Source organism: Tubulanus polymorphus, chromosome 6, assembly GCF_964204645.1.
Source record: "Tubulanus polymorphus chromosome 6, tnTubPoly1.2, whole genome shotgun sequence".
Taxonomy (NCBI): Eukaryota; Metazoa; Nemertea; class Palaeonemertea; order Tubulaniformes; family Tubulanidae; genus Tubulanus; species Tubulanus polymorphus.
Window position 1 is genome coordinate 13,761,501 of NC_134030.1, and position 23,903 is coordinate 13,785,403.

The 23,903-nt window shown below is 39.5% G+C and overlaps 1 protein-coding gene across 7 annotated transcripts in view; it reads right to left on the reverse strand.

Annotated features, from left to right (window-relative positions):
• Nucleotides 1–23,903, reverse strand: part of LOC141907612 (uncharacterized) — a 130,980-nt gene that overhangs the window by 22,962 nt on the left and 84,115 nt on the right. For 6 of the 7 annotated variants that reach the window (XM_074797313.1, XM_074797312.1, XM_074797311.1 and 3 more), the window contains 6 exons: nucleotides 20,507–20,532; nucleotides 19,715–19,961; nucleotides 18,579–18,712; nucleotides 18,040–18,100; nucleotides 5,002–5,063; nucleotides 3,465–3,578 (listed from right to left, as the gene is read on the reverse strand). In XM_074797313.1, coding sequence (XP_074653414.1) covers nucleotides 3,465–3,578; nucleotides 5,002–5,063; nucleotides 18,040–18,100; nucleotides 18,579–18,712; nucleotides 19,715–19,961; nucleotides 20,507–20,532 — 644 coding nt within the window. The remainder of the gene's footprint in view (nucleotides 1–3,464; nucleotides 3,579–5,001; nucleotides 5,064–18,039; nucleotides 18,101–18,578; nucleotides 18,713–19,714; nucleotides 19,962–20,506; nucleotides 20,533–23,903) is intronic. The other variant, XM_074797318.1, reaches the window with a different exon arrangement.

Here is a 23,903-nt window from a genome sequence, read left to right on the forward strand (position 1 = left end):
AAGTTGACATACAATACACATTTAAGTAGACTGGAACAGGGGTTTCTTACTTAGATGAGTTCAAACTGGGATTCAGTTCTCAACTGGGTTTGTGGCCCCACTGATCTTCGAAATTTGCAATGATTTCAGTGATGTACTAAGGTAACTGGGTTGAATTATGTAATAAGCTGGAATACTCTCATGACTGCTTGGAGCTGAAAGACCTTGAGGATTCAAAGGTAGCCTTATAAATAACTTAGCACTGTGACATAAACCCATGACAAACAATACATTATTGTTTATCGAGAACTCAAGGCTTGGGAGAAGCTCACTACCCTAAAGGAATACTATACCATATCTCTTTTCTCAAACCTGAGAGGAAAACCTATACAAGTTGAGCTCCTTGCATTCCAGTCACTGAAGCTAGGAATACTATACCATATCTCTTTTCTCAAACCTGAGAGGAAAACCTATACAAGTTGAGCTCCTTGCATTCCAGTCACTGAAGCTAGGTGAGTGGACCATTAGTGGTGCATGTGTGGCCTGGACCACTAGCCAAGTAAGAAAAGCATCACTATAGCAGACCTCCCTGTGTCCCTTACAAGCCTTAGGGGACAGTTCTTAGGTTCTTAGAGGAAATGACTTGGAAATTAGAGGACATAGAGGACAAAAATTACAAAGAAAATGTATAAGTAACAAATTGCACACTAAGCATATTTCAATTATCATAAAAGTTATTCAGTAATTAGTTTGAACAGTTAATTGAATAATTGAACGATTCAAGCTATTTGCAGACCAGTCATAATACATATGAAATTTGATTGACTCAATTTGCCCTGAAACACCTTATAGCGAACCTTCAGTGACCGGGATGCAGAGAATTTAACAGCAGCTACGATGTTGTATTTGATTGTGATAGCAAAATATGCCTCGTTACCAATATAATATGGAAATACTAAGTCATTCTACTATTCAATGCCCCATGGTGACCATATGCAAAACCAAATGACTTTGAAACTCACCACAATCAAAGAACATGTCATGAGCTACAACTACAGCAATTGATCATGGTAACTAAATATGCCTCGGTACCAATTCAATAAGGAAAGACTAAGTTATTCTACAATTCACTGCCCCCTGGTGACCAAACAGAATGACTAATGTCCGTAAAACTCACCACAATCATAGGCGATGCCATGAGCTACAACTTTGCAATTGCTTGTTGTAACAAAATATGCAGATACAAATATAATATAGAAATACTAAGTTATTGTATTATTCAACGCCCCCTGGTGGTAATGCGAATGAGTACTGATGACACCAAGATGGCTGCCAATTGTGTCATAATCGGCTGATCAAAAATACCTGTCTCGGGTAAAAAATATGCCTTTCCAAAGAACACCCATCACAAATTGCGATGAGAAATGGCAAACAAGTAGGAAGCTACAGGACTCAGAATTCGGGCAAAAATTGACATTGTTTGGCACTAAACAGGTCATAGGACATCTTGAGTCCAATCGACCCAATTTCTCTTATGCTGATGGGGCCTTACGATTCAAATATGTATGAAAGATCAAGATAATTTATCAAAGCGTCTTCAAAACTTCCGTCAAAAAGTACAAAAATGTGTAAAAAGTGCAGATTTTTGTCGAACATCAATGGCTGCCAGTCAGTCATCTTGATTCTTATAGGGCCAGTTTTTGGGCTGAAGATGTGTCTAGGGTAGATACATGTGTAACCCAAATATCAAGACATAACATTGAAGTGTCTTAAAAACTTCCCAAAATACAGTAAAACCTCTCTTAGTGAACACATCTATTTAGTGAACGATCCCTTGGTGAACACTTTTGACTGTAACCAAATTTTCCCTACTCATTTTGAAGTAAACAGAACCTCTATTTAGTGAACACCTCTACATAGTGAACAGTGAACACTTTTTCTGGTACCAAATGAGCATTTTATCTCTCTATAGTGAACAGTGGTCCCATCCCAGAATGTCTAGACAGTCAAAGTGTGTTAGTAGACTAATTGTTATCAGTATAGGTGTTCATCATATACCATATAAATATAACCCATGGTCATTCAATTGTCTTGAATAGTCCTTAGGCATATTAGGTATATTGGTGACTATGATTATGAATGGACTGTTGTTATTGTTCAATGGGTACTTCAATTTGAATGTTAGTTATCTGAATTATGATAATTATCCTCACATCATATTGAAGTAGCAATGTATTGGCTAAATTTTCAAATCGAAAGGATTTACAAAAATTCAATAAAATAAAGTAATCACCATCTTTTGATCATTTTGATTAAATGATGTATTGACTAATGGTTCATACTGGGAGTAGTTACTCAAATTGCTGGTAGGTGGCGGGTAGCAAATATGTGCTACCTCTATTTAGTGAACACCTCTCTATAGTAAACATTTTTTCCGCAACCCCAAGCATTCACTATAGAGAGGTAATACTGTAGCTGGATTCCATATACGGACGGACGAATGGACGGCGGACGAAAAGTGAACGCAACAGCCCCCTGGGACTAAAGTCCCAAGTGGGCTAAAAACAACAAGATGAGAATGCATCTAAGCCCGCTTGGTCAGGTGCAATATATAGGCAGTCTGCACCATCTAGGATGACATCATGACCTAGTTTGGTCATGTGATAGGTCATGCAGTTGACATTTTCGTATGAAATAACATCAAAGCCCTATCTGAAAAACATTTTGCATTGATGATGAATGATTATCAAAATGTATAATTTCAGAATCGAAAGTCGGTCATCTTGGATGACATCATAACAAGCGGGCTTAAAAGCTTAAAAAAGCGGACAAAAAATCAAAATGATTATAACGGAAATATTTAAATTTAATAAACTTTGAAATTTAGATTGGATCTAACAGTATTTCTTGGATCTAACAGTATTTATGATATCTCACAGGGCATTTGAGGTTCATGATGTAACATACATGTACATGTAATTTTCAATTACAGTGCCCATAATTGATTTTATCGGACACCTTTGATAAACCCTCACAGCACTCAGTAAGGAGTTTATTCCCAGCTTAAAGTAATGCTTGGGCTGTCCTGACACCCTCAAAAATACATTTGCTGAAATAGAGGAATTAGAGGGCATTCCTTCAAATCAGAGGACATTAGAGGACACTTTTCCATATTAGAGGATTTAGAGGACATCTGGGAGGCCTACTAAAGTACTGTCAATAAAATTGCTCATGAGAATTTCTTAACTGCTAACCTATTTGATTTCCTAACTCGAGGGCATTGTCAATTGATGTAGAATTAGTTGAGTTTGCCCGCACACAACATCCAGGGATATTGTTCTACAGCAGAAGTAACAGGAGCATGTTGATGTCAAAACAAAGTAAGATTGCAGAAAAACAGTAATACATCTTATTCCTTCAGCTGGGACTGGCAAAATTCTAGCCAGATTTTGTGTGCAAAAATCACCCCTTTGTTAGGCACTTACAAGTTTAGTGACGTCAGTAGCTGTCATGTGTTGAGGCAGCAGGTTCCCAGTCCTTGGGTCACGTTTTGGTTTTCCAACTAAACCATCATTCAAAACTCTTGCAAGTTCCCCAACCTGTAAATACATGTTTTAACATAGCAGAAACTTGCTCACACTATAAAGGATAACACAATCGAAGAACATTTTGGGATCCAGGTTTGGATTCAATGAAGAAAAACGTCAACACTTGCTTCTTATTACCTGGGTTACACCTCTACATGTTACACCTCAAAACACGGGTATAATGCAGTTTTCCACACAACCCAGGTATTAGAAACCCTTCTTGAAAAAGAAGGGTACACTCTGCATTGAGCCTGTGTTCGCGAAAAAACTGCATTTTCTCTAGTATCAATGGTAAACTTGGTTCAACGAGCTAGTGTAGACGCGATGTCCAGGGCCCTTTTTCAATGTTTGTAAAAAGAAATATGGAACTCAGTAAACGCTTTGTTACAAGCGAAGAATAACGAAAGCCTACCATCAATCACATGTGAACATGTTGTGCACACAGCTCGCAGATACATTCTATACTCCAGAGACTGATTAGATTGATCATCACTAATGTTGAATTCTATTTATACAGTGACATCATATGACTACTCACTTCCAGCAAAAGAATGGACAACTTTGCCAAAATAAAATTTTTCAGATTTTCATGATGCTATTTCAACTAGCAAATCAATTTCCTAAATGGCTTATAGCTCCAACAGTAAACAGTCAAAATTCTCTAGTGTTCACTTTTTGAAGGCTACAGACCTTGATCAGTAAATGTGTACCTGCTGCCATTTATTTGGAGAAGATTGAAATGAAACGATTTGATCTCATCCGTTCTATCAACTCTCTGTACACTTGAGTTAAACCGGTTTCTTTTCAGGAGATATATCAGGCGTGGATCCAGGGCCATTCAGTGACTACAGCACAGTGAAAAAAGGGCACCAACTTTGAAAAGGGCCAGTATTAATGCCCAGCAAGCGAGTTTGAGTTTGAGTGCCATTTATTGGTATCATGCCACTTAATTTGCCTTCACATTCAATTTGCTTGTGCCTTTTTTAGATTTTTGGCGAAATTTGCCCTTTTTCGATTAGATTTATAGAGCACCAATCATGTCTCTTTTAGAATAGTGCCCTTTTGAGTAAAGGAAAATGCCTTAGATTGCCTTTTTTGATTTTGGGCAATTTATTTTCATTCACATTTTGCTTTAGTCCTGGTACAGAAAGGCAATTATTTTTCATGGCGCACTAATTGTGTGCCTTTTTATTTACTTATTTCCCGAAACAACAATTTTTCAAGGGCATTTGAAAACTGCGACTACCGCACGTGCTGCATGTGCGATAGTCTGGATCCGCGCCTGTATATCTTATTATGTCATATCACAGAACTGTTAAAAATCTCTTAGCCAAAGACTGCATATTACTTGGCCGAAGAACCGGGTATGACCAGCTAAGGGCTCATCTCATTGGGTATAACTTTGATATAATACCACAACCAGATTAATGCTTACTGGTGCTTTTCTGTAGGCTTCATCTTTTTCCATTATTTTCCGATGTTCAGAGGCTTCTCTTTCTGCAAAGAGAACAAAAGACAATCTATGAAAGCGTTATCAAAACTTTCTAAATAACGGAATTGTGTCTACGGACAAATGGTTTACGGTTTTGTCTTTGATGTTATTGTCTGCAACGATGATATTGAATAGATTTTGTCTGGAATAGCAGTACTGGTAAATAAGAATAAGACTTGAAATATAGCTGCAAAGCAGCGATAACGGGTTTTCTGGTTAGCTAGTTGAAATGTCGTACTTAGACTTGGACGAAATCAATCTTAAATCAGTAAATAAATGACGCCATCAAGAGATCAACGCTTATACCAGATATAGAGATCAATGTGCTTTGCGAAATACAAAGTACTCTTTGTACCAAGTTTAGTCAAAATAGGATAACGAAGATGTAGTGCTAGATATCATGAGCTACAATTTGGCAATTGTCGAATTGATTGGTGGTAACAATCGATCGAAGTATCTTCAACAGTTCCCATTCAAAACCTCTGCAAAAGTGCTGATTTTGCCGAACTGGACACAAGTCGGCCATCTTGATTCCGATCTGGCTGTAGAAAGGGTTAAGGGAACAAACATACATAACTAACTATTAAAACCATACATAAAAGCGTATTGAAAACTTTAGGAAGACTTATAAGATTTTATTTGATTTGAAATAGTGATCAGAACAGGTAAATAGGATTTTCAAACATTTTCAATAAATCTATCGAGATATATTTGCAATAATATCCATGAAACGACGGAAGAGACTAAGTTGAATAAAGAAAAGGTCCAAAAAATGGCAATGTGGTTTTTTTATGATCGGAACCGAATCTGTCCGCAGGATGACTGGCACATGTAGTCATTTCTGTCAAGCGAGTGAGTAACGATGCAAACATGGCCCGAATCCGAGAGCCCGTGGCCACCAATTTTCTGTACACATCATACGCCAAGGTTGGTTTATGCAGATGATCTAGAGCCTCCTCTGATCCACCACTCCATTCTAGTCGGTATTGGCATTTTCTTCGATACATTCAAATGATAATTGTTGTTTTCAGATTGATATCACTTAACATTGTTCAATGCATTTTAGCCGTTAAACTAGGGGTCCAGGGACACCATGCCCAATTGGGAAGTGGTTTCAAATGCGCAACAATCTAACAATTTCAATATTCAATGCCCCCTGGTGACCATGTACAAAAACCAATGACCTTGAAACTATCCACAATCATAGAACATGTCAGCAGCTACGATTTTGTAATTGATTGTGTCATGATACTCACCACAATTATAGACGATGTCATGCGCTACAACTTTGCAATTGATTGTGGTGACAAAATATGCATTGGTACAAATATAATATAGAAATACTAACATATAGTCATGGTTCCCGCAGTTATATGAATTCAAAATCCCCATCTTTTTCCCAAGTATTTCATGGGTGATTTTTCAGTTGCTAATACAGCTACATTTATAACCACACTACAGACTACATTTTTATCTTTCCTTTTGTTCTAGTTCTCAAAATACGTTGTCATATCGTGGAATCGCAGATTTTTCAAAAACACAGAATTCATTTATTTGTACTATAAATAGTAACCAGATTTTTGAGGGGTATACCCCTTGTCGGACAAGGCACTGGACGCATTATTTCATTACCGGTACCCGGTAGGCCTATGTAATAATTTATCACTATCAACACTCCACAAATAAACGAAACTTCCCAATGAAAAAATGGGGAACCAACGTAGGCAATTAATGATTCAACATTGACTACTGACCCCACAGGGATTTGTGTATTGGTCCTGTACCCAAGGCAGCGCGTGGGACAAAACCGCATCTAGTTCTGCACATGTTACCACTAATAAGCCTTTCATTAATCTAATTAATGCTGCATTGTAAAATGGATTTAAAGATGTTTTATTTAGACTGCACTGTTTCACTGGTCGTATTAGGACCAAACGGAGGTATGTGTTCAAACGATCAAGCAAAATATCCCAAAATGATCAATCTCAGACAAAAATGAAAACATTATGCATTCTGGCTTTGGATATTTCATGTGTAGCGTGCATCTAAATTGGAATCTATACGAGTGTGGTGTATCTAGAAAAGTAAACTAAAGTTGAATGATACTAAAGATTACAAAATGGTTTGTTTTTTTAACTCCGTTATTTGTGATGAGAAAGCTGTTACATAGTGGCTTCTCCGTGTTGATTCCTTGGGTCTAACCAGAAAGAAACTTTCCGTAATGGGTTTCGATATTGACTTAGAACTTGAAAAGTGAATGGAAATAACTCGGTGATGCGGTGCTTGTTAAATCCATACTATCAAGGTAAAACGTCAGTAAGTATACTTACCATGGCCACTGGATAGTCAGAACAATCGCCAAGAACCCATGGCATAGGCCTATGACCATGATGTCCATGGGGTACAAGCTTCACATCCATGATTCGACACGAGTGTTTTGAAGCTATTCGAGACTGAACCTTAAGGCCAACTGCTAGCTGTATACCCTGATGGCCTATAGCTAGTCTTGCGATTGACCAAGCGGAAACATGAAAACAATATTTACCAGTGGAAGAACGACAGTTACGCAAGATAAATTATGGGCATTTTGGACTTGACAATTTTGATCCTGTGAGACAATGACATAAAACGAAACTAAAACTTGAACATAAACAAAATCAGAAGCTGCTATCGATGTTTTTCAAATTTCAGGGCAGTACATTTCAGTGCATTAAACCAGGACAGCCGGTTACTGCTGGAATAAGTTCATCAACTGAATGTGACTTTCAATAGTTTCATTCATGATACAATATCCTAACATGCAGTTAAGGCCCAAGCTTAAAACGTTTTTAAATGTGACACAATGTCTTCGGATGACCATTCGACGATTGGGGATATCGACAAATTCAAGTTCTTGAATTACTCGTTTGATGGCGCTAGTCAGAACCGGAAATTGGAACCTAAATCCGCCATGTTCTAGTTCATTTGCAATGAAAATTTCTTGCCTCAAGTTTTCAATGAGCGATATTTTTCTTACTATACATTGTCACGCGTAATCCTTTAATTATGATATCCTACCGCTACGTTGGATACGATAAAACCTCACAGCAAAGGCTAGAAATCACTATAAATGCCCTAAAATTATCATAAAACATTTTGCAACAGCTTACGATGTAAAGACTGGTTGCCAAGTATCACATGGTGGCAGCACTTGACAGCCCGATTTATGATTGTTGGATCGAGTCCTGGTACTCATCATATTTTTATTATGGATCTATGAGTGAAGTCCTTCTAAAATCAATTTTATTTCATGATATTATTTCATATTTACCAGTGTAGCCTGCAATAAATTCCCCTTAGAGTCTCGAACTCAACAACAAAATCATGACACCCGCCACCAGTCTTTACTTCCGTTAGCTGCTTCAAGTGTATCGCTAAATTTGTGATTTTTGGTAATTTTATTACATTTTTAGGGATATTTCGTTGTTTAGCGAATTCAACACGTTGTCAGGATAGCATACTTAAAGGATTACGCGTGACGATGTATGGTAAGTAAAATATCGCTAACTAAAAACCTGAAGCGAGAGATTTTTATCGCAAATGAACTAGAACATGGCGGATTTAGGTTCCAATTTCCGGTTCTGACCAGCGCCATTGAACGAGTTATTCAAGAACTTGAATTTGTCGATATCCCGTATCAAAATGTAGGTCTGTTGATGCATGTCTGTATGCACGCCGTAAAAACACTTATCTGCTCCATGGGAAGCGTCATCTATTACAACATGTAATTGATAAATAAATGGTTAATGGTTAACGCGTTTTGCTGACAATGCAATCGACTCGCATCGAGCACTAAGCATTAAAGATATCAATATCATCATTTTGCAAACATCCCCCCCGGCAGGGATTTGAACCTGACCATCGAGATTGCCACGGTACGAAATCCTGCCACACTAGACCGAGTGCGCGGCTACATGCGCAGCTTAGATGATGTCATTATTTGCCAATTAGATATCCCGTTTTATTTTAGCCCAGGTTTTCCCATTTATAGTTCTTCCGTGAAATGAACCATATTTCATATTTTCAAAAAAATATTTTTCACAATAAGAAAAAATATTCAAATAAAATTCATATGTTGTCACATATCAGAGGGTGGCTGAATGTTGAGTCTGGGAAACAAAACCTCTTCCAATGTATGGCCACGGAAGCTAAAACACAGGGGCGTAGTATTAGATCGTTCTAAATCCTGGAATTTAGCACTACAATATTGCACACGCCAAGCAGCGTTACAGCATCACCACCATATAGTAGTCTGTATGAGCGGGTGTTTGTGTGCAACAGTCTAATGTTTAGCACTCCCGCGCATGTGGAGGCCTTGTGTAGTGAACGTTCGCTTCACTTCAATCTCAAGCAACACAATCACCGGATATTAAAATGAAACAATACCTATGGCAATATGTGAAAAAACTATATTCTCACCAGCAATGAGCATTGAAAATTTGCACATATACGGCACCTAGTCCAATGAAACGTTCGCCATTAATGGCTTTCCCGATGCCCGGTTCCACTCGATGTTTTAGGGCTTCAATTCGCCATTGACGCCCAACCGAGCCTGGTCGTTGGTTCTTTGCCAAAAATTCCAAAGCAGGCCGCAGCGAAACAAATTCATTCGCTGGCCCAAAGACAATATGAATTTGTCGGACTGAAAGCGCATGAATCTCAGAGCGACGGGCCGAGCAAGCCAAGAACAGCAAAAATACAGTCTTTTTTGACAAATTTGCAAATGACGCTGCCGAAAGAGGTTCAAATGGAGCCTCCATTAATTTCTTCAAAATTGCAGACAGATCCCATGGTGGAACAATCTTTGTTACCCGAGGCCGGGAAATAGAAAACCCTGCAACCAGCTGGGATATCCGATGATCCCCTGCTACATTTGGCCATCCAGAAGCACGCAATGTATGAGAAATCGCGGAGCGGTAACCTTTAATAGTTATGACCTGCAAATCTTTTACTACAAATAGGTGCAGTAAAAAATGTGCCAATTGAGCTAAAGAGGGTGAGCATGGATCAATTTCCCCTGCAGCACACCAATCCGCAAAATGACTCCATTTGGCATCGTAAATGGTACTTGTTGATGGCCGCTTAGATCCTGGAATAAAGGAGGCAGCCTGTTCTGAAAAGCCTGAAGCTGACAAGGATCGCTGGACAATGGCCAGGCGAGCAGATTTAGCCACTGGCTGTTTGGATGATGCCGAAAGTTCCCCAGAGACAGAAGCGATGGGAAATTCGGAAGAATCCTGGGGTTGTCGCACAGTAGGTTGAGAAGTGGTAGGAACCATTTCTGAGCCGGCCAACATGGTGCTACCAGAACTATGTTGCAATTGACTGATCTTTCTATTTGATCCAGTAAGCGCGGCAGGACTGGTGTGGGCGGGAACGCATACGCATGCATCCCCGACCAGTCCAGAGAGAAGGCATCGACCCCCCACGCTTCCGCATCTGGAAACGGGGACACAAACAGAGGACACCTCTGATTGAACCGGGTGGCAAACAGATCCAGCAGCGGATTGCCAAACGTGCCCCGAACCCGATCGGCTACTTCTTGGTGGAGAACCCATTCTGTCGCAATAGCCTGACCTCGGCCATCACGTTCCTTTTCCCTGCTAAATGTGCCACAGTCAGGGACACGCCCTTTGTCTGGCACCAAAGAAGAATTTTGGCCGACAGACCTGTGTGGGTTTCTGAGTGAGTGCCCCCTTGGTTCTGAAGGTAAGCCCTCACTGTTGAATTGTCTGTGGCTAACCAAACGTGGTGGCCCTCCACTCTCCTGTGAAAGAACTTCAGGGCCTTCCACACGGCCAGCATTTCTAGGAAATTTATGTGGTTGGTGGCCTCGTAGCGAGACCATCTCCCTGCTTTGACTCGGTTCTCCAGATGTGCCCCCCATCCTTGGTAACTGGCATCCGTGAATACACGAACTGGAGCCTCTAACGGGGCTAGTGACACCCCGAGCCAAAGATTCGTAGTTGCCGCCCACCACTGAAGATCCGGACTTGGATCGGTTGGAGGTACGGGAATCAAGGCCTCCCAGTTGCCCTTCGACTGAGACCAGAAGACCCTCAAATATTGTTGCAAGCGCCTGCTTCTGAGGCGGCCTAAGGGCACCACCAGACCCATGGAGCTGATGGAGCCTAGAAGCCGTGACCAGTAACGAGCTGTTCTCGGGGTTGTGGACACTCCCGCTACAGCTTCTTGAAGTTTGGCCGAGATAAGTGAACTGTTGGGCCGGTAAACGAACAGTCGAACACCCCTTGACTGAAGTACCTTCTGAACTGACTTGACCAACTTGGTGAAAACCCACGGGGCTGTACTGAGGCCAAATAGAAGAGACCTGAATTGGAACTGGCGGCCTTTCCACTTTATCCTGAGAAATCGCCGAGATTTTGGGTGAATTGGAACCTGAAAGTAAGCATCTTTCAGGTCCAATGAAGCCGCCCATTGACCCGGACGGAGCCCTTGAATCACGTCCTTGGGCTTGGTCATCCGGAACCTTGGAATGTCTAGGTGCCGATTGAGGGATGACAGATCTATCACTGTCCGTTGACCCCCTGTGGCCTTTGGTACCATGAATATTCGAGAAAACCAGCCGGGAGAAGTTTCGTTGCAAACTGGTTCGATCGCTCCCTTCTCTGCCAATTCCTTGAGAGCCGGAGAGATTAAGGCCTCCTGACCTGGTTTTGGCCGCATGTCGGGAGGTGACCTCATCAGGCGCGGTCGCCTTAGGAAACGGAGACGGTAGCCACGAGAGACGACCCGGGAGGGCCAACCGTCTCCAAAGAGGTCGGACCAGTGGTGCCTGCTGCAGACAACCTCCCACTGGTCCCAAGAATTCATTTCGAGTTTTTCCCAAAGGAAGAGACCCTTTTTGGAGCCTTCCCCTTGCCTCGATACGAACCGGAACTGTTACGACCGGACGAGGCTTGACACGATTGTTGAAGTTGCGCGCTAGTTCTCCAACCGGCATCCGAAGCCGCCTGAGAAAGCGCTGAAGTTTGAGATGGTCCTGTTTGCGTCCGTGCCGAACCTTGCACCGCCGGCGTCGGACCAGAACGCTTTTTCCACAGAGTTCGGGGGTTGGACTTGGCCTGAACCTCCCGAATCTTCCTCAGCTCTGCGGAAACCGGAGTGCACCAACAGGAGAAGAGACGTGAAGACGTCCCCAATGAGCAAAGCATTGAGCAAAGCATTGGACACCATATCCGGTAGACGAGTTTTGGAACTGGAGTCCATCACTGACTGACTGGAGGCTAACACCAGATTAGCCTGACCCCGAACCGACAACGGAATTACATGCGAAACAGACCGAGCCAAAGATTGGATAATCCGGTCCATTCCCTCCAGTTTTAGGGCAACTGACTCTGGGTCGGAGCCCGCATGAACGGCGGCGTGAGTCTCGCGAAGCTCACCTGTCAACACCTTAAGTGCCATATCTTGAAACGAACCAACCCTGGTAAGATTGTCCAGGATTGACGTCATGGCCACCAAACCGGACTTAGGCAAACGAATACCCGACTGTGCTGTAACAGTATCCGGACTGATCAAAGTATAATCAGCATCCAGGCAGTTATGACTGTGATCCACAGCACCTGGAGTTGCGTAATACGCCGAGCGAAATGCGCCTATAGGTGGATCGGTTGAACTAAAATATTTCCCAGATTTCATACCCCGTTCTGGAGGGGGAAATGAAAATGTTCCAGGCCGACATTCACCCCATAATTGCGTATCCAATCGAGCCCATTCTCTCGAAACCGCTGACGATTCCCGTAAAACGTTAAGATCGGAGTCCGGAGGGCGATAAGCTTCCATTTACTCACCGACCAGAGGAGCTGCTGTGGGCTTAGCGCGAGTTGCCCCGTGCTTGACAAAGAACTCACTTATCATCGCTCTAAATGGCATGTCCCCCGCTGGTTCGGATAAAACTGAACGGGACGGAGATACATTGCGAGCCAGGGAAGCCCCCATTGTCTGGGGCAACCCACAATTGCTCGCGACAGGAACGACCCCAGAAGGAATTGGCGCCTCTGGGACCGGATCCTCATTGAAATCAGACCCTACCTCAGCATCCAGGAATTCAGAGTCAGAATTCCGAAAAACTGAGTGGGCTGGCGAACTTCTAACCGGACAATCAGGAATGGGCTTACCTGTTGTAGAGGTTGCAGCGACTTGTTGCGACGAAGATAACAACTTTAAAATTTTCTCCTCAAATACATGGAAATCCTTCTGAGTCAGGTATTTTCCAGTATCCCGACGATCATGCCGACTTCAGTGACGGTCCCTCGAACGGGATCGCGACCTACTAGAAGAATCGCTTTCATCGCTAACCGACGTCGACGAACGATGAGAAGACCGACTGCGAAACTTCCGACAATAACGATCGTAGTCCCTCTCGCGATCAAACCTTGATCTGCGAGAAGGAGATCTTGCTCGTTTATTACGCTCACGGCGTCTAAATCTAGTGGGAGAGCGAGCTCTATCCCCGGAGCGACGATTAGAATCAGACGATGAACGTACCGGAAGACGTCTGGACCGGACCGGTGCCCGAACCGGACTGATGCCCGACCCGGACCGGACCGGTACCGACCGAACCGGTGCGGGCCGTTCACGACTACCGCGGCGCGCGCTCGATTCCGAACATGTAGTCTGAACCGGCCGAACCGGCCGAACCGGTGAACGACCAGAGACCAGTGAATGACCGGAGACCGGTGCCGGTGAACCAGCGTTCCTCCCCGGTGAACGGAGTTGGGAAGCCGATCGTACCTGAACGACCGGCGACCGCTCCGCTTTACGATAAGAAACAGGATTAGAAACGTCGGTTGGCACGTCGGCCGAAACCGACGAATCCCTGCTAACTCGACGACGATCTCTTAGTTTAAGAGCCTTATCGGCCCGAAGCCAAAGGTCCTCGGACCACACGTCGCAAATCTTGCAAGGATTGCTCCTTGCACATATTTGACCGGATTTGCCTGCACGACGCACATGAATCGTGGTTGTCCCAGGCGCCAAACAAATGCCCGCATCCCTCCCCGCCACGATGCTGACCCTTAGGAGGGGGTGGCATAATTATCCTGTTACAAATCAAAGCAATTCAATTCAATCAAATTATATTTGTAAATAAAATTCTTACGGAAAAAAAGAAACCAGGGATAACCCCCAAACCGAACGGACTCACCGTTATGAGAGTGAAAACTCCCTAATATCTTAATTCCCAGATTTTTACGGCGAAAAAATCCATCGCGTTCTACTGCGAGAACGCTAAGAAAAAAGATGGCGGATTTTGCCGGTGGCTTAATGCAATACCGCAGGGCCGGGTCGTATAGAAAAACCATTGGCGATCAATCCAAATTTAGAAAATATTGGCAAAAACCATACGAAAGGGTACAGTACTCGACGGAAATACAGCCAATCACATTCGCTCGTAGAGACGACGCCCCCCCCCAATCGAGGTCATTGCAATTTTATACGCAAGAGCTAAGTATTTTCCTGCCAAAAACAGTTTCTCGTCGAATTTAAACTAAGTTGACCATGTCATAGACGGTGGTTTGTCATGTCTTCAATCGCATCGATTATACCAATGAAAAAAATGCTCACATAAAAAAATATACCATGAATTGGCTCAATGCCAACGTCATACTGCTGACAAAGGTGAACCAAAAATGAAAAACAAATTTATATGATAGAAAGAATCACAAATTTATAAAATAAAGTCTGACATAGCAAGAAATTCATTAAAATTATTAGGGGTTTTCTGACTTTCGTCGAAAACCCTCTTGAAATTCTGTTGATTATTATTATTATATATTTTCCGCCGATTTCGTCAAATAAAATTCATCTTCATTCAGATTCGGCAACTGACAGCTTCGAAACGAAATGTATAAATTGATACTGTAATAACGGTCTCTCTGAACCAACAGATTGTCTGAATGTACTTTCCATCCTATTTAAAACTTAAAATTACTTATTAGGTTACTGTAAATAAAGAATTGAATTGAATTGTTAGACAACAAGTACCAGCGAAATAACAGTTTGTGACGTCATTTAGTAAGTAAATAAAGGAGGGCTCCGAGAATTTCCAAATCACGGGGGACTATACTGGGGTTAGACCATTCAACCAAAAAGAGGATTGATCCGATAATATCCAAATCATCTCATTTTATTTTTTCCATCGAATACCCGGTAATTAATTTTTTCTTTCGATCACATGCATCCAGAAAACCCGTTATCGCTGCTTTGCAGGTATATTTGATATTCTTATTTGCACAAGAAGATATTAAGATTCAAAATATTTTTAGATCATTGGAAATTAAAAAATAATGCACATATTCTTATATAATTGAAATAAAAAAGCCAACATAGTCCTGATATTTAACGCTTTTCTAAATTTATGAATATTAACAAATTAATGCACAGAGTTTGAGTATAATATTAGGTATGATAATCAAAATCAAAAAGTTTTCAACGAGTTAGTTTGCTGTAATTCATAACATCAAAGCAACAATATGATGAATAGTTTATAAGTTTGATACACTTGTTTCTTTTAAAAATTGAATCAATTTACCCTTCTGGCATTATTCCTCTGGCATTTTCACACCCCTGGCATTTTTACCTCTGGCATTTTTATTTCTGACATTATTACCTATGGCATTTTTACCTCTGGAATTATTACCACACACCATTTTTCTATAGTCATTTAAGACTAAGTAGTTTGAAAACTAACTCTTCAAAACTCTACAAAAACTTTCAACAAATTTCTACAGCCTTTACAAAAAAATTCAAAGGGATTATGTTTTTTGATTCAAGTTTCACGCTGCAGAAAAGTTTTGATAGATTACATCACAAATCTTTCACAACAATTATTTTTGAGTTTTAGAATAGGATGGATGAGGAAATATCTTAATTTCGTGACCAAAGCCGCTACCAATACGAGGTGTATTTCAAGCAAAGAATTGAAATTATTCCTGCCGCTAATCCTGTCTGAGATTCATCAGTTCATAAGTCGAAATATCCTAGGTATTAGGTACCATGATCTTACTTACTATCACTAAATGATAATCCAAAACGATGATTTATACATGCTGTCTACTAGAAAATGCCATGGATTGCTATTCAAATCCTATTTTTGCACTTAGTTTGAACGGATGTGGTCCGTTCAACAGCTAATTATAATCATTGATATGTAGACTTTCAAAATCAAGAGGCATTTTGTCTGAATTTGAATGCCAAATAGGTATAAAATTAAGTTGAATTGCCCTTGTGGCTTATTTCCTATTCATTTCTATAGACATAATCTCCGAGCCGTGCCTTTAGTGATGTAGTTCGATTAATAGACACAGTACCATGCCTTCAGCAGAAGCATTGTTTACACTGAAGAGGCGCGCGAACATCTAAATCATCAATTCTGACTAGATTGATTTTTCCAATCATGAAATCACCAAGCCTTATTGTATACTATTATCTATCGTTTAGTGTAAAAAGTCGTAAATCTTTAAAAAAGTGTCAGTTACCCATTAATTACTTAAGATTAGTTCTCAGCATTGATCAAAACACGGATCTCGGGCGTATGTGGTGTTATCACAGCGGAAAATAGTGGATGCACGCTACCTGGTGCACTGATATTATTTCGGTGTTTAAATGATGTTTTTTTTCCAAACAAAATAAACTCTATTCATCAAAATGCCTCGTTTGTTTTGTGGAATATGTTGTTAAACTTCGACTTTGTCATCAATATTTCTTGCAACTGTGATTGAAGCTCCCGTACTCAGTAAATTCGAGTGATATAATCGGGGCGGAAATCTCAGCTGGCCAATTAATTTACGCTGGTTTTTACGTAAAGAGTAGCGACTGTCTCAAACTGTAAAGAATGATCCTGTCTTATCTGGATTCCAAAAGTTCTATAGTTCACTGGGTAGTTTTGTCCAGAGCACTTCCCAGTCTCTCGGCATAAGCGCTGAATATCTCGCGCGAGGTGTTAGACTAGAACAGCGTGCGCTCTGTACAATCAATATCTCCATGTACAAACATGTTCTGTGTTAGACAGAGTATGTATTGAGCCGCTGTAGAAACGCGCTACAGCGGCTTGAACTAACGAGTAACGTTGATGATTTTATAACCAATTTTGAGCACTTAAAAACATCAGAATATAAACCAAGTAAATATAATATAAACCAAGCTGCACCATCTACACCAAGTACAGAATACATGTGCCAATTTACAGAATTATCGGTCCACACAAACAGCGCATCAAAAACGTATCAACGGTCCTAGATGGCAGTTTCTATCAAAATAATTTTTGATGAACTAGTAAATGTTTGGTTGTAGCACATTTCAAGTTTGCAGCCATCTGAATCTACGGCCCGACCTAGAGCGACCGTGCTCAATCCCTGAAATTATAACATTTGCTTCTACTAAGTTCGCAATTGCTTTGTAAACAAGCCCACGTAAACCAAGCTCACAACTATCATAGAACTTGTCATGTGCTTCAAATTTGCAATTGATTTTGGTTACAAAATATTGAAGTACAATGAAAACATTGAGAATGAATGAAAAGATTCTATTCAACTCAGTATTTTCCTGGTGGGTGAACAAAATGGAGGACCAATGGTCCTGTACTCTGGAGGTCCTGTTTTCATAATCTTAATGAAGATGTATTACTATTCCTTTAATTAGGCTATGCAGATTTATCATTTCAAAAAATGCCCCAGAACACTACAGCCAGCTAAAACTTCAATCTATATTCTTCATAAAATCATACCAAATGCTAAGATACAATATCTGCTAAGCTGGAACAACTACTTCAGATCAACAGATCGAACCATTTTTCCAGCGTATTTACTATTCAAACTCATTTATCAGATATTTTGTTGATTCGATCAGTGTAAAAATGGTGGGCCAAAAACATGGCCTAAAAGGTTTACTATGGTATACCAGAGAAGCAAAATTTCTTACGTAATTCATCTAGATATTGTTGAGCCGCTCGAGCTTTTTTCATTTCTTCTCTTTCATCTCTCTGTTGAAAAGATAAAATTTATCATATAAGAAGTTGAAAATATATACATAGACTATGTCACCGTTAGTTACAGTTGAAAACAGTTGCCAGAGGCATATAAACATTCAATATTTTGAGAGTTTTTTTCAACGTCTCCCCTTCAATTGATTCATTGTGGAACTTCAGGAATTGACCGACATATGCGTATATCCGAGTTAAGCGTATTATTCGACTTATAAGTACTCTATACTAACTTGATAAACAACCCATAGGCAACAACGGTCCTCGAGCTCAGGCTCAAACTCCAAAATATCCACATGCATTATGCCTTATATTTGATATTCAGATATGATGTATGGTGCTCATTGGTGAAAAATCAATTTTTAGCTATGCCCTGATGTTAACAAAAGACAGACACCCCGAATTTTGGTCGCATAGAGTCGCATAGGTTTTTGGAAAACTGCCAATCCTGGATTTGCATCCAGGAATTATTACAAACCTCGATTGTTGATTTGCCATGAACTGTAGTTTGTAGGTTTCCACTGCGATCAGTCAGAGGTGCTCCATACCCGGGTCTGCCAAATGGGAAATATCCATGACCTCCATTGCGACTTTTTTCAGTTACAATTTTCTCTGTTAAAGATGAGAAAAAGATGAGTTCAGCACCATACAGACCAAGTGGAAAATATATATCTCAAAGTTTGATTTACATAATTTTGATAAGCGAATATCAGAATATGGAATAAGACACTATTCATGGTATTCTAACAAAACAGCACTGTACCCTTTATCATTCATGTAGAACCAACATTTTTGGGTTACATAAATACATGTAAGTATAATTTGCCAGTAAACTGGGGATTCCAGGTTAGATCTGAAAAGCCTTAAAAATTCTTTAATGTAAGCTGACATGGCTGCCCAATAACTGAGATGGATGCAAGTGAAGCAGTAATCAGTAGTTGAAATGATATTGAGCTTTCAGTAAAAGTGATCAAGTATGTAAAATTGATGTGTTATACAGCTGTGACTAATAGAAAACCACTTATTTCTACATTTTTAGACACTTGTTTGCACCGAGTTTTATGCTATGTGGGATTGATTCTGGAGTCAAAATTATTTAACTTTCAAATGTTGAGATTTCCCATAACAACTGTAGAACCGGCGATGAGTCTAATATTTTTCAAAATCCAATATTTGATGAATGAACTTGTGAAGAGAAAAAGATTATTGTTGACTCTATATGAACCCACAACTGTAGAACAGGGTCCTGTGTCTAGTTCCACATTTATTTAAATTTTGAGTGTTAAGATGTAATCAACAAATGTGGAGCAGCACAAATCACCAGTGAACTGAGGTAAGCTTCTGACTAATTGGTACTAAACGTCTAAAGCTAGATTCATGCTTATATAGTTCAAATGAAATAAGCAAAACACACCTTTCTTACCATAGTTAGCCCTAGATCATGAATTAATAAAGTAAAACAACCTAAAAAGAGCCATTATTAGTAAAAAAGAAAAGCATGAACTTAATCCTGAAACATACTAAATTTACCATTGCAAGTAACCCTTCAAAAACAGATTTCTGATAACATTATTTGAAAATCACCCCTACTGTTCCATCCACGGAGTAACTTACGTCCAAATCTATCTGCTTCAATTGTTGTTGGTAGTTTGACTTTGATAGAACCGCTTTCAGTTTTAACAGGAGCACCACCTCCTGAGCCTTTTCCGATGTCGAGGGAAAGTCCATTAATGGATGAATCAGTGAATTCAGGAATTCCATGCTGTAGACTCTTAGTGAATGTGTGACGATGGATGTTACCCTCAGTGTCACGCTGAGGCTGACATGCCCCTTCACCCCATTTAAAACCATCTTTTACATCCTGAAATCCGAATCTAAATTTGCATTTCTATTTCTATGGGATCCTCATTGTGAAGTCCTCAAAAAGTGAAGTCAATAAAAAATCAAGTTCATCAAAAACGACCATATCGGCATCAAAAGATCCGCAATTTTTTGTTAACTGATAAAAGGAATTGTTTTGGTTGTTTTTCAAACCAGTAATTGCCTAATTCGAATACAATAGAATTCCCTTATTAAAAGAAAAATTAAGGTCCCAGCTGGTTTAGGCAGAGTCTACTGTACAGTGTGTTGTATAGTCTTAATGAAATCACGCAGAGAGAAGACTGCAGTAGGTGCTGTGAATTAAAGCTGTGGCTAATGATTTTTGAAACCCACATATTCTTTTGTCTGAGTTGGCCATGTCCGAGTAAAACGAAGATTACCGTATTTGAAATTTTTTTACAACAATCGTTTCAAGAAACATCGAAGCCATTGCTGTAATGTTTTCCACACTTTCAATTAGACAATATTAAATCAATATCAGACAATATGTCAAATCAAAATTTAAAGATTTGAAATTTTACTCACGATGTTTTTCAATCCTTTAGGTGAACCTGTAATCATTATTAGAATATTATAATATCAATCATACTTCATGTGTCCACCTGCATAGTCGTCACTAATGCAGATTTATATCAATGCAGCCTAGACCAAGTCCCTCAGACATTTAGTAACATCGCTTCAATCTTCTATGATCCAGCATGACCTTTGGATTAAAACCCAAGTCAAAACATGAGGTCTATGCACCTTGAGACTGTTGAGAAAAATCACAATTTTGGATAATGAACAGGAGCCCCCAGGGTCAGCTTAAGTTATAAAGTATAATTTATTTACTTCATGAACTCTAAACATAAAAAATATTCACATCTCACATTTGTGGATAAATGTGGATACATTTAGAATTCAAATCTTTTCGTAATTTCTAAAAGATGTGATAATCACATTCGAAAAGTTAAATTGCTCAGTAGTTTAGAAATCTGTGCATGCTCATAACCTATTAATGACATCACCAAGATAACATCGCAAAACATAAATGATAGCACTTTCTCATTATTTCATCTTCGATTGGTGAAGTTTTGAATATTACTACTAGCACAATGAAAGTGCACGGTACAAGAGATGAGTATTGATACAGAGCATTTTGTGAGCAACTTATTTCTGGATAGGTTTCCAGGGAGAATTCATCATAATAGTACTTTGAACTAACTTTCTGTTTCCAAATCCAGGCCTATCATACTAGTTGCTAGAAATGCAAGATCGACTTTCTATATTTCTTTATTGATGTTGGCTATCATTTCCATTGGAAAATACGTCTTTTGACAAAAGGTCTTTCAATTTTGAATGAAATGCACAAGAAATTGACTGCAGATAAGTGATCATCAACTAGTAAAACCAGCCTAAGATATTAGACATTTTACTGCTAAACTTCCAATCAACAGGTCAAAGATTAATGTTTGATAGGGAGGGGTCTGACTATTTCGTATCACACTCACAACCGCCTTTTTTATCACATCGTTTCGGGTAGTTCAATCCCTATTAACAATTTCAATCCCTGTTAACATGATTTGTGGTTTGTTTCATAGTTCAAGCAATCATAAATTTGATTGAAAAATTGTTAGACTGTGGGAATATACATTGTCTGAAATATCTTAGAACATTGTCTATTGGTTGTGTATCGGTGTGGAGTCTTGTACTGGAGTACAAAACTACACAACGGAATTGGTATTTACTATCATGTGTCATACAAACAATTTTCAGACATGAATCAAATTTACATATGTTCTAATGCATATGTTATACAAATGCGGTTATACAAATGGAGATGATGGGGTATATTTTTTGAAGATGAATAATATGCTTTATCAATTTTCTGAGGATTGAAGAACGGTGTCACAATGATCCTCTTAGTGATAATTTGTTGATTATGGGGTAAAACCATGGGAAATACATGCAAAAGCATTGTGTTGGCATAAAGTGAGAACATTGTATATTCACTGAACGGAAGAATAGCCAGAATGAAAAAAGGTGGTTGTGAGTGATACCTGATAGGAAGTAGATCTAGGCTGCAGTGTCTTAAATCTTAATATTGGCCTTAGGCTGCTAGATTGTCTACAAAATAAGCTTAGACTGAGCCCTGTGACAGTTGAAAATTTTTGCTGGAAAATTTTTAATAGCATTGAGAAACACCATCACGGACAGTGAGGCATTTGCAGAGACTGTCCCTTACAATCAGGGACAGTTGGTACCTCATAGATATGGCCTATGTGATATGAAAATATCTCATAAGCAATACTACATCAGCTGTAGTAGATCAAGTTACAAATTCTATTCAGGTGTAGTTACTTGTTCTATCGAGTTGATGGATTGAAAATTTTAAAAAGTACAGTCAACCTCTGTTAATCCGTATCACTAGGGACTGAGCTTTTTAGCACGGATTAAGCGATATACGGATAACAGATAATTTGTAATTGATACGAATTAACTATTACTCGTATAAACTATGATTTAAGTGCATAATCCGTCTAATAGCTGGATAAGTTATCTCTCAAACCACAGACGACTACTACAGTAGAACCACGTTCTAACGATCTGTCTGGGGGAATAAAAAGTTCAAAGTATCCGATGGTTCATTAGATTCATTTGACATTATTTATACATGAAAAGAAAACACCCCCTGGTGTGATGAAAGACAACCCAACTGGTTTCAGAAGAGTAGGACTATTTGAAGCCTTCTTGTGTCTAGTACAGATAACCCACAGGCCACACTCGAGGGTGATTCATCAATGGACTTTTAATAGCAGATAATAGCATCTGTACTGAATAGTGAAGCTTGAGACTACGACATTGATGGATTAACTTCAGTGTTTTCTGGAGTTTCTCATATTTCTGCCCACCTCATTAGATTACAGATGTTTATACTTTTTTCACTTCAAGTGTATGTTCCCGACAGCTGACAGCTGATACGGATTACACATAAGGATTTACATATAAATTGGACAACGGGACCATGCATTTGTCTAAGGAATAAGTGAAAATATGGATTATGGAGTATGAAATAGACACAGAATTTTAAAGGGAATAACGTTACTGAAAAATGGGACCAATTTATTTATACGGAATAAGCACTTATACCGATTAACTGGAGACGGATTAAGCGAGGTTGACTGTACTTAAGATCATAACAAAATCTATTGCAATTTCACAAGTAAATATTTCAACATCTTAAGTATAAAATGAAGCAAAAACTCACAAAAACATCAACCCGAATTAAGTTGGCAGTAATGGGGTCGTTTATAAGGTATGTACTTGTACAAAACTACAAGAGAGAGCATCTTCTCCTGAGTAGATAATGTTAGAGAGGAGAGTGATATATGTAATTTTTGTGGTACAAAATGCTTCTAGCACAGAAGGTATTGGCTTAAAATTTTTCACCAGTTTCCTCCTATGTAGAAAGGTTCAAATTGGCAAATTTCGAAATGTGACTTACAATAAATGAATACCTACTTTTGGCTTAAGAATACCTAAATTTTGGGTGAAAGTACAATGTACATACTCTATCAATGGCCTCTTACTGAGAATGGAAAGAGGGTCACCTTCATGAAATCTAACTAAATCTCGTGGATCTTTAGACAATAAAGTTTTACATCTCAAATACAAACGTTTTCCTAAATACAGAATAAATTTGCAAACAGTTAATAAAAACCATTCACCAAGTTCCAGTTGTGAGTAGTACTCTGAATTAAAACTAGTACCTTAACTTAATGATAGTAAAACTCAAAGATGTGGAACTGGCTTACCATATAAATCCAAAGATTTTAGCCACTCGAGTGAATATATTATAAGTTGGAATAAATGCAATACATTTATCCATCCAAGCGTTAATTGAGAACACATATCAGCAATAAGGAATATTTAGTAGAGGTTG